Genomic DNA, 12,539 nt, shown 5'->3' on the forward strand with positions numbered 1-12,539 from the left:
AGGAAATAAAATGGTGGAAGGACAATGCCATGGGTGCAGAGAAACACATTACAACTTCCTCCGAGCCAGATATGGAAATTAGTACTGATGCTAGTCTATTAGGATGGGGGGCTTGTAATAACAAGAAGTCTATAGGAGGCCGTTGGTCACTCCAGGAGAAGCAGCTCCATATTAATACCTTGGAAATGAAAGCTGTCTATCTAGCCCTTCAAGCTTTCTCCCTGACTGAGTCATTTAAAGGAAAACATGTCCACATTTTATGTGATAATACTACAGCAGTGGCTTACTTAAAAGCTATGGGAGGTTCGAAATCTAAAGTTTGTAATGATCATGGAAGGGAAATTTGGTTCTGGTGTATAGAACATAGTGTGTGGTTGACAGTGGCTCATGTGCCGGGACTGACAAATGTTGAATCTGACAGAGCGTCAAGAAATTTTTCTGAGCAAACTGAGTGTTCTTTGGACATAACTGTGTTTCAGAAAATCCTCGAACACTTTGGTGTGAATCCAGCCATAGATATGTTTGCTTCGCGTTTAAACACGAAGCTTCCACGTTTTGTCAGTTGGCGGCCAAAGCCTGAAGCTGTAGATGCTTTCAGTTTGTCATGGTCAAAAGAGCTAATTTATTGCTTCCCACCTTTTTGTCTCTTGTCTAAGTGCTTGCAGAAAATACAGTCAGATAAAGCAGATGCTCTTGTTATTACTCCACTATGGTCAACCCAGTCATGGTTTTCGCAATTAATCAAAATGATTTGTTGTAGGCCTGTCAAGTTGCCCAAAGGGAAGACTGTGGTTATGTCACTGGACAGGAAGGTTCACCCGCTAGGAAAGAGACTGAATCTGACAGCTTTCCTACTCTCCGGCAAATATGCGCAGACAGAGGCATTTCTTCAGATGCAACCAGTGTCATCATCAGTTCGTGGCGTTCCGGCACCAGGAAGCAGTACGCTACATATATCCGGAAATGGAGACTCTTTTGTTGTGAAAGGGAAATTGATTTTACTAGACCACATCTAGGACAGGTGTTGGACTTTTTTATGTGTTTATTGAACCAAAAACTTGGTTACAGCTCTATACAGACAGCACGATGTGCGTTATCAACATTTATTGATTTGGACAATAGACCTTGTGGATCACACCCTGTAGTGTGTTGGTTTCTGAAGGGTGTTTTCGAGATGTTGCCACCAAAACCACGTTATACAGAGATGTGGAGTGTGACTGATGTTTTGCATTTTGTTCAGAAGCTTACACCGCTGAAAGATTTATCTTTAAATGATTTGACTATCAAGTTAGTAATGTTGCTTTCATTAGTGTCTGCCCAGAGAGGTCAGACCTTACACTTGTTAGATATAGACCTTATGACAAGGAATCAGGATGATACTTTGTTTACATTTCATATTGACAAATTAGTCAAGCAGTCTAGACCAGGTAGATTACCTAAACCAGTTGAAGTCAGGGCCTATTCTCATGACAAGTCACTTTGCCCACTGAACACTTTGAAGTGTTACCTCAGCAGAACTGAGAGCATCAGAGGATCGGTTACACAACTATTTATAACTTACATTAGGCCTCACAATGCAGTGTCAAGAGACACACTGTCGAGATGGACAAAACTCGGACTTCATAAGTCTGGTGTGGACATTCAGGTATTTAAAGCCCATAGTGTTCGTGCTGCCTCCACCTCTGCGGGGAGGTGTGCATCTGTACCCATTTCAAACATTTTGGAAAAGGCTGATTGGTCATCAGAGAGAACATTTGCCACATTCTATCACAAGCCTATTGTAAGGGACAGAGGTCTGTTTGAATCAGCAGTGTTGGGCAGTGTGAATGAGTAAATATTGCTGGGTTGGAAAAGGTGGCAGGACTTGTCAGTCAATGCAATGTACTCTAAGTCAGTGTACACAATGGTTATGTGCGACTTATGATGTTTATATTGTCAAGGATAGCTACCTTCACTACCATTGTATTTGAGAACAATACATTTAACAATTAAACTCTTTTGAACATTGCCATTGTTCTGAAGCGTCCGGGAACAATTGTCAGGAGACAAGTGTCCGGGAACAAGTCTCATGTTCCTGGACACAGTGGTTGACTCATGGGTACACAACAGCTTTGCGGAAAGCGTTAAAGTTGGCATGCAGCACGTGCTTCTTGCTGGATGAACGCAAAATGCGCATGCTCTAGACACAGTTTATTTCAGTTGGCTTCTGGCATTCAAATGGATATCTCTCTCTAAGTTACCAAATAGTGAATTAGAATAGTACAGAAATAGAATAGAATAGAAATAGTTGAGAGAGTTACCCATTTACATTGTTACCATACGGCAACTTCACTATAAGTTTCAAATCCATTTCATTTGATCTTATCACATTTTCATTGTTCATTACATTACAAGGGGATTTCACGTTTAGTTGATTACAAGGGGATTTCACGTTCAGTTGATTGCAAGGTAAGTTCATGTTTAGTTTAGTTTAGTCTTCCACTGCGAACCAGCCATTCTTTTTTCATATTTGGAATAAAGGTTTCCACTTATGGTGTATTCCCAGCTCATACGAGTGTATATCAGTCTTTAAAATCTCATGGAATCTCGAACATTACCTGTAAGTTGAATGTTGACTGTGGTTCTATCAGCTAATCTTAAGTAATGGAGGGATAACATGCCCTCCCGTGGATTCCCACCCTTTTTTCTGGGTATAAGTAATATTTCTGATACACACTCGTACTTTAAAGTCTGACTCACGCATGCGCATTGCAATCTCATGTAATCCCTCCATTACTTAAGATTAGCTGATAGAACCACAGTCAACATTCAACTTACAGGTAAGTCTCGTTTAACTTTTAGATTATGGTGGTAATACTGTATCGTTGGGAACTATGAGCAACTCTTCTCGTACAAATGCCCTGCCCGGTCCATCTTTAAGATAATAAAGAATAGGCTCTCCTTCTTTCATAACCAATCGACTAATGTTATATATCTTATGGGACCAAATTGGATCGGTTGTGCGATGTAGGCCTCCATCGAGTTCACCAGACTGGTATAAATATCTTACATTAACTCTATCAGGAAGTTTTAGTTCTTTGCCTCTCCGTGGTGCTGAAGATTCGGAAGTCACAGATTTCATTTTAATCGAATTGGATGGTTTCTTCCCTATTAATCTCGTTACTTCATTATTCAGCGCTGATACAACAGCTGATAATCGGGTCACCCATTCGGATGATCTTAATCGATCTGATTTCATTTCAATCCCATATTGATATCCAGACAAACGTTTCGCTAATGTCCGGTTAAATCTTTCAACGATAGCTTGACTACGGTGGGCCTCTTTTTCACCACGCCTGATTTCGACATTGTGCTTTGTTAACAGTTTAGTAACTGATCCCATAAACTCGAGACCGGGATCTACTTGAAATAGATTAGGCCATTTTAGTGGTCCGCGTTTATATATACGGCTCAGTGCATTAGCTACTTCTGTTGAATCTTTCGAGGTTAATGGTTCACATCTAGCCACATCTACTACGGTTAAAGTGTATTTATACGTTTTGTGTCTTACCTTATCAAGGGGATGAAACAAGAGGTCAGCCTGATATACTTCATTCGTTGTAAAAATATCAAACTTCTTCCTCGGGATATAACACGGTGTAGGTAAGTGTATTTGCCACATCGCTTGTTTCTTTAACCAATTCTTGGCCACATCTTTAGATACCTTAGCCGCAGTGGCCAATTTTTTTAATTGCTCCTATACCTCTCCAATATCCTTGTGGGCTATAGTAAATTTTATCCATTATTAATTAATATTGATGATTCTTTTAATACGATTCATGATGATCGTTGAATCGCATCATCATTTTTGCATAAAAAATTCCATCTGTAGTTGCAATATAGGTATATAAATCTGGCTCCAGTGGGGTTGCGGCAGAATCACCATTACTTATACTACTGGATCCATGAGCCCAGGACTTACGCTGGGATGGGAAACACGTCTGGATGCTTTGGTTCCTACTACTGCTTCATGGTTCAAGACCTCTGCACGGTTCAAGACCGCTGCATTATTATGCTACAGAGTCAGCCCCCTATCACCAATGTATTTCCTGTTAATAAATATTTATATGTATTACCGTGTTATGCTGTTGCAGCACAAATTATATATTAATACAGCCTGACTAAAGGGCCACAAGGAAATTTTCAACGTAACATCATTTTGGCTTAAAATCATATCTGAATATTTTTTGAGACGTCTGATACTGAAAAAACAAAAAACTAACAATATTTAAATACTATTTGTTATCACTGAAATAAGAGGACTGTGGGATAATGGGTTACTAATGAAAAGACTTGATAAGCTGAATGCAAAGAGTGTGTGAAAACACAGACACGCACGCGCGTGCACGAGATCTTAAAAAGACTTTTCATACCTCTTTCAGTTTCTGTAATTCAGCTTGCAGATCTTGATAGCGAGCAGGTAGATCCCCCACACTTCCTTTACGCCCTTGAAATGTTTCATGTTCGATCTTGTATCTGCGCAAGTCCTCCAGTTCTTTTCCAAGCTCATCCAGGAGCTGGTACAAAGAGATATACACATTTTTCAAGCTATTACTCTCAAACCAACAAATACTGGATGTGTAGTCAAAAGTCTCAAAAAGTGACAAAGCACTGTAGCTTACCTGGATAGCTCACCTCAACAGCATCAAATGTCAACAAAGACATTAAAATTATCAGAGGTGAGGTCAGCATTGATATCTAAATATTTCCTGTGAAAATAGTGTTGATAAAGTAAACCATATACAATCCTAATGACTTGAACAAAATATGATCTCAACATAAGGAGACAAATACATGTCAAAGTTCAACTTCAAGTGGCAATTTCAGAAGAATAAGATGTTTTTTAAAGAATTTAAGGGCATGTCACAGCACACAACTCATTCAACAAGAAAACAGTATTATCACTATCCCCCATCATGGGGCACAATACAATTTTGTTTGTTCAAATAGCAGTGAATAATATGGAAGTTAATGTCAACTATAAAACAAATATCTCTCAGAAGCATGTAAAACTTTCATGTAGTTTTTCAGGAAACTTGTCCACATTGAAGACAGGATGCACAAAAATCTAAAAAACATGTATCAAAGTATGTAGCCCTGGAAACTCATGGCACCATTTTTCAAGCTCAGTCTTGTATCTCTCAGATAAGATTACAAAGTTTCATTCATGTAACTTTAGTAGTTTCTGAGAAAAGTTGTCACTGTTTCATGCAGTATGCACTTAGTTGAAAAGCAAGGAGCAGGGGCCATAACTTGGTAACAAATGAATTTTACTACACCAATTTTCTAACTCATTTGAGATCATGATTAGTGACATTTCATCTCTCTGACTTAAATAGTTAGGGAGAATTTTGTTCCCATTGACAACCGGCATCAGTCGAATTAAAGGTCACCAGTATGTAGCAATACTCAAATGTTACGAATAAAGTATCAAATGTTACTAATAAAGGTCATTATTTGCATATAAATAATCAACTTAGAAACAAAACAACTACCAATGACGAACCCTCAAAGAAAAGACGCTACATGAAAGAAAAAACAATGTGTATAAAACACAGAAGGATACCAAACCCCAAAGGACAACACTGACCATGAAAACACCAGATGGCGCTGCAATGTGTACAACATGCAGAGTTTAATCGGCTTGTTTCACTTTGTATAAGATAACTGCAGACCAAGGTGCACAATGTATTACATCATTCCTTGAACACTCGCTGTGTCATGTCACATACACGACTGACAAAATATATAGGTTGCATCTGAACCGCAACATCTAATCACAATTAAATTTCACATCATGCGTGTGATGCACATACACACAGAAGTAAAAGTGTGTGCTCCTTTAGGGGTCCTCACAATCTCTAAAGCTTATTAGCTTACAAATGCCTCAGAGACAGTATCTCAGTGAACGGACACAACTGTGGGCATGATAGAGGGGGGATATCCCACGTTGCCCAATTGTTTGGAAAATCAAAAAGAGTATTTTCTCGACTGTGGGACAAATGCTGTCAAAAGGGTTGGTATGAGACTTGGGTGTGGCAGGCCTAACAACACCGAGACAAGATCATCTTATTACATTAAATGCACTATGCGATAAATTCATACCTGTTTCTGTTATCAATAGAGAAATCAGTACAACAAGAAGAAGGTGAATTTCAACCTCTACCATTAAGAATTGGCTCTTTTCAGCCCGCCTCAAAGCAAGTCATACTGTGAAGGGTGTGACCGTAGCAGCTTACCATAGACAGCAGACTGGGGTGAGGTAGGCAACGCCTGGGACGGACTATGCGCCAGTGGCGTAATACCATGTTTACAGATAAATAAAGGTTTTGCCTCTGATTCACACATGGCAGAAGAAGAAGTTGGCGATGATTTTTACAATAATGGGTATGGGGACGGTAATGTCGTTGTGTGGGGCCGTATCACACATGACAGGCGAACTGATTTGGTTTTCATATCCCTGGACATTTGACTGTTGACAAAATTGTCTGGTTACATTTACTTTTAGCTAGGATTATCAGCAGACATTTTGAACTGCAAGATGACAATGCTAGACCACATCATGCCCAGGGTGTAACCAATTATCTTGGATTTAGATATTTGAATGGCCCGCTAAGTTCCCTGACATGTATCCAAAAGAGTATCTGTGGGATGTTCTAGAGGGGAGAGTGCAGGACAGAAACCCAGCACCCACCACCGTGGCCAAGTTTCATAAAATTTCATGCATGAATATAAATCTTGAAAATGTTACAGTATTTTCGTGTGTGCTCATGAGTATAATGGGTACAAATGCTATTCATTGTATTGTGTGCAATAATAATAATCTTTTCATCTTTCTTCCATTTGTAATCAGGAAAAATTCAGTTCAGCAGATCTGTAATACAACAAAAGAAATTGGCCTAATAATGAATTCATTTTGAGAAAGAAAATACAAAAATCATTTCACCTGTCCTGTTGTCTGCCTCTCATGTTCCGTCTGCTGAGTAAGTTTGTGTAATTCTGTCTGTAATTTCTGCTGCTCATCAGACAGGGTGTCATATGCATCCTGCAGGTCCAGCTTCTCCTGCAAGAAAATACAACATACAACATGTTAACTTCCACTGCCACATACATGTTCAAGTGCACAGCTAGGGGACAGCATACGGAAGATGGTTCATCACCCAATTTAGCTTAATTAATTGAGTCAAGTTTTTGCTGCTAACCACCTTAGGAAAAAAGTTATAAGCACTTCTGGTTTAATGACATCACTTCAGGTTTGGGAAAACATATGCTAAATGCAGATAACTTGGTATTTGCAGATTGATCTTTAAGTTAGCTAGATAAATAATGTGTCCTGTTTACATAAGGAATGAGAAAACTTAGACTTTGGTTAAATCTGAATCAATCATGACAATGTCTTTGCTGATATTGACAGATTTGGAATGACCCTCCTGACGTGTGCCTACATGACATGTACAAGCAGATACTTGCTGTCACCTGAAATCCAGTCCCAGATATATGAGCATCTATGCAGAAAAGTGATTAAAAATTCAATACTAAGTGTTAACATTTTAATAAAGAAACCAATCTAAGTAATCGTCATGAGAACATGATAATTTCATTAATCCTCAAAATGGTTACTCACAGATCTTACTTGGTGAATTTCGGTACGCAGTTGAAGTCGCTCCTGTGTCAACTTCTCATTATCATGCTCCAACTTCTGTAGCCTATGTTCATAAGCATAGAAGTTATAATCAAAGTATGCACACTTGATATAATTCAGACAGTAAAGAAAAGAATAGCATCAGACGACTTACACTACTCTACATTTGCTAAGTATCACACATATCGATAGTCCAATCAGAGAACATTTCACAAAATCAACATCCACAACTGGTACACCTTCGTATGAAAGTGATTTACCACTGCTTGTCTTCGTTGACACGAATATGTCTTTTTCATATTATAAACTCCACAACGAAAGCCTTTTTTTGTGTGTCCAGGATGAAATTGCGAATGTTTTCGTTATCTGATCGACCAGGTCGTCGCCTATGGTAGTCGCCATCTTTGATAAGCTGTACAAGATAAGAAAAGAGATCTGATTGGTTATCGCTTTCATAACAAGGGGCATAACTCATGATCTATGTGGGGTGGCCTTGACGTTGCAAGAGTAGAAACTAGGCTTTGATATAGGTGAGCGGACATGCTTGCCTTGGGAAGAGGTGGCACATTATGTGCATGCAGATGTAACACCCATCCAATGGCTACATAAAGATGAGTTATCCACAGTGCCTGATCCAGCCACCACGGCTTTTTTTGCAAATGTGAAATTCTCCTACTTGTCACTTGACCAAGGTCAAGTCACCTGGATCGCAGTGACGGAGGAAGGCCCTGACTCCAAAAAGATCAGATCCTTCAACAACTACATGATGTCAACTTGGTTTACAACAATGCCAGGTTCCCAGGGTGCATGGGGAGTGAACATGGAAACATTAGACCTCGAAAGATGACCATATGGATCTAGGAGTCTGTGGGACCCTCTCCAAACCAGAACAAGCATGAAATACTCACATCCCCCGCCAATATGACATGTCGGATGTGTGCAATGCATTAGCTCCTGTGAACTATGTTCACAGGGCCTTTTTGTAAAGAAATATACTACGTTTTTCAAGATCTGCTCCGGAAACGAGGACTACCGCCATTTTCAGTCTAAATCAAAGTAAAGTCGTTGCCATGGAAACTCGAAAAATAACTTTTAAACAAAATCCAAAACTATCCAAAGGCAACAGTTCACCACTAGACCTATCAATGTGAAAAATATGGTGAAGAAATATGGTATGGTTTTCAAGATCTACTCCGGAAACGAGGACTACCGCCATTTTCAGTCTAAATCAAAGACATTGCCATGGAAACTCGAAAAATATTGTTTTTAAAATCCCAAACTATTAAGAGGCACCAGTTCACCACTAGACCTATCAATGTGCCAAGTATGACAAAGAAATATGGTACGGTTTTCAAGATCTGCTCCAGAAACGAGGACTACCTCCATTTTTAGTCTAAATCAAAGTTGTTGCCATGGAAACTCAAAAAATAACTTTTTTAAAAATCCCAAACTATCAAAAGGCACCAGTTCACCACTAGACCTATCTATGTGCAAAGTATGGTGAAGAAATATGGTACGATTTTCAAGATCTGCTCCGGAAATGAGGACTATCGCCATTTTCAGTCTAAATCAAAGTCGTTGGCATGGAAACTCGAAAAATAATTTTTTCTAAAATCCCAAACTATCAAAAGGCACCAGTTACCACTAGATCTATCTATGTGCCAAGTATGGTGAAGAAATATGGTACGGTTTTCAAGATCTGTCTAGAAACGAGGACTACCTCCATTTTTAGTCTAAATCAAAGTCGTTGCCATGGAAACTCGAAAAATAATTTTTTTAAAAATCCCAAACTATCAAAAGGCACCAGTTCACCACTAGATCTATCTATGTGCCATGTTTGGTGAAGAAATATGGTACGGTTTTCAAGATCTGCTTCGGAAACGAGGACTACCGCCATTTTCAGTCTCAAAGAAAGTCGTTGCCAGGGAAACTCGAAAAATATTTTTTTTTAAAATCCCAAACTATCAAAAGGCACCAGTTTACCACTAGATCTATCTATGTGCCAAGTTTGGTGAAGAAATATAGTACGGTTTTCAAGATCTGCTCCAGAAACAAGGACTACGGCCATTTTCAGTCTAAATCAAAGTCGTTGCCAGGGAAACTCGAAAAATAATTTTTTTAAAAATCCCAAACTATCAAAAGGCACCAGTTCACCACTAGATCTATCTATGTGCCAAGTTTGGTGAAGAAATATGGTACGGTTTTCAAGATCTGCTTCGGAAACGAGGACTACCGCCATTTTCAGTCTAAAACAAAGTCGTTGCCATGGAAACTCGACAAATATTTTTTTTTAAAATCCCAAACTATCAAAAGGCACCAGTTCACCACTAGATCTATCTATGTGCCAAGCTTGGTGAAGAGGTGAGGTGAAATTGGGTTTAACGTCGCGTCCAAGATTATTGCACTTATATAGCGACGTGCATGCACGTGTATGTGTGTGTGTGGCTGCTTGTACTAGTCCGGACTGATGCCGATTTATAGTGCTAGCTCACTGAGATACCATGCCGCAGTTTAACATGAATACCCCACTCAGACACAGTATACTGACTCCGAGCCGACCAGTCCTTGTTTTAGCCCCTTAATGACGAGCGCCAGACAGGGTAACAACAAGTACAATCTTTAAACGTCTTTTTGTATGACGCGGCCCGGGATCGAACCCTGGACCTTCCACTCTCCGGGCGGACGCTCTACCACAAGACCACGGAGGCGGTTTGTTTGGTGAAGAAATATGGTATGGTTTTCAAGATCTGCTCCAGAAACGAGGACTACCCGCCATTTTCAGTCTAAATCAAAGTCGTTGGCATAGAAACTCGAATTTTTTTATTTTTTTAAATCCCAAACTATCAAAAGGCACCAGTTCACCACTAGACCTATCTATGTGCAAAGTATGGTGAAGAAATATGGTACGATTTTCAAGATCTGCTCCGGAAATGAGGACTATCGCCATTTTCAGTCTAAATCAAAGTCGTTGCCAGGGAAACTCCAAAAATAATTTTTTTAAAATCCCAAACTATCAAAAGGCACCAGTTCACCACTAGATCTATCTATGTGCCAAGTTTGGTGAAGAAATATAGAACGGTTTTCAAGATCTGCTCCAGAAACGAGGACTACCGCCATTTTCAGTCTAAATCAAAGTCGTTGCCAGGGAAACTCGAAAAATAATTTTTTTTAAAATCCCAAACTATCAAAAGGCACCAGTTTATCACTAGATCTATCTATGTGCCAAGTTTGGTGAAGAAATATGGTACGGTTTTCAAGATCTACTCCGGAAACGAGGACTACCGCCATTTTCAGTCCAAATCAAAGTCGTTGCCAGGGAAACTCCAAAAATTTATTTTTTTTAAATCCAAAACTATCAAAAGGCACCAGTTTACCACTAGATCTATCTATGTGCCAAGTTTGGTGAAGAAATATGGTACGGTTTTCAAGATCTGCTCCGGAAACTAAATGTGACGGACGGCCGGACGGCACCCATTCCTATATCCCCTTCCACTTCGTGGCGGGGGATAATAAACACACCCATGCAGGTCCTAGAATGGGCTGTTCATTTAAAGCCCTCCCCTGAAAATAAAGCCTGCAAGATCGTGGTGTTTCAGTTACAAACAGTGACTGGTAAGATAACTGAGTGCCAAGAGAAGCTTTTTGAAAACCATACCTGAACAGGATCATCAAAGGCCCTCAAATTTTGTATCAACTTGAATGATTTACTTTGGATACCACAAATGGCTCCATATCTAAATATAAGTCAACAGATTTTCTGTAGTTCTATCATAAAAAATCAAATCGGTCGTGTTTGAGCGTCTGCAACAATTACAGCTTGAGCAAAAAATAGCAAAGCACATGGTCATGTGTAGAAGTGACACATTCATTACATTTGCGAACAATTTGTTTTATTGTCTATATATTTATGTCAGAACAGCAGCACAACATTTTCGGTAAATTTAACAGTAAATATAGCTGTGGGCAGCGATGCGGGCTCTATGATTTTCTATGCAGTAGAGTTAATATTGTTATACTGGAGTAGAGAAGCCTGTTATGTACACACAAAGGTAGTGATGACAATCGTTGGTGAAGTCAGTGACAGAAACAAAGGATGAAGCCAGTAATATAAGAAACGGGATTATGGCTGATTCGGGCCTTTGATGAGTTGAAAGTACGCTAGGAGGTATGAAAATCAAAATCAAATATGGCCGCAACTAATAACTATCCCATCAAATATATCAATGTTTGATGTGTTATGTACGGAGACAAATCTCAGAAAGTTTGGTAGCATTTCATGTGGTGGATTCAGAGTTGTATGCTTTTGAAGACCTGTGTACCCAAAACACACTGTGAAAACCCTGAATCCAAAATGGCTGCCAAACCACGTGGCCAATGGCCAAAGTTAAAGAACAAAAGATGTCAAGCATATAAAGCAGCAGGCACATGTAGAGTGTGAAAGTAATCGGAGTAGCGGTTTCAGAGCAACGGGGCAAAATACATTTCATGCCAATAGTGAGTGAGTGAGTGAGTGAGTGAGTATGGTTTTTAGCCTCTTTAAGCAATATTCCAGCAGTATCACAGCGGGGGACACCAGAAATGGGCTTCACACATTGTACCCATGTCAGGAATCGAACCCGGGCTTTTTGGCGTGACGAGTGAACGCTTTAACCACAAGGCTACCCGACCGCCCCTCATACCAATAAATCATTTAGTTCCAGTCAATTTGAATCCACTTTATAAATGCAGTGCACATGAGTATGCTATAGTGTAATTTATTACTTCATATGCCATCAGTCCGTTTTGACAAAATTGGCGGGAGCCAGAGCATTCTTGGGTGTTCTGAACCCATTCCAGTCCTTGTTCATATTCGAATCCT

At 39.6% G+C, this 12,539-nt stretch overlaps 1 protein-coding gene across 5 annotated transcripts in view; it reads right to left on the reverse strand.

Moving 5' to 3' along the window:
* Positions 1–12,539, reverse strand: part of LOC124118187 (rab11 family-interacting protein 4-like) — a 297,536-nt gene that overhangs the window by 67,618 nt on the left and 217,379 nt on the right. For all 5 annotated transcript variants that reach the window (XM_046480299.2, XM_048387107.1, XM_048387106.1 and 2 more), the window contains 3 exons: positions 7,664–7,745; positions 6,986–7,102; positions 4,413–4,556 (listed from right to left, as the gene is read on the reverse strand). In XM_046480299.2, the coding sequence (XP_046336255.1) occupies positions 4,413–4,556; positions 6,986–7,102; positions 7,664–7,745 (343 nt within the window). The remainder of the gene's footprint in view (positions 1–4,412; positions 4,557–6,985; positions 7,103–7,663; positions 7,746–12,539) is intronic.

This window comes from Haliotis rufescens, unplaced genomic scaffold (assembly GCF_023055435.1).
Source record: "Haliotis rufescens isolate VD_foot unplaced genomic scaffold, xgHalRufe1.0.p SCAF_65, whole genome shotgun sequence".
Taxonomy (NCBI): domain Eukaryota; kingdom Metazoa; phylum Mollusca; class Gastropoda; order Lepetellida; family Haliotidae; genus Haliotis; species Haliotis rufescens.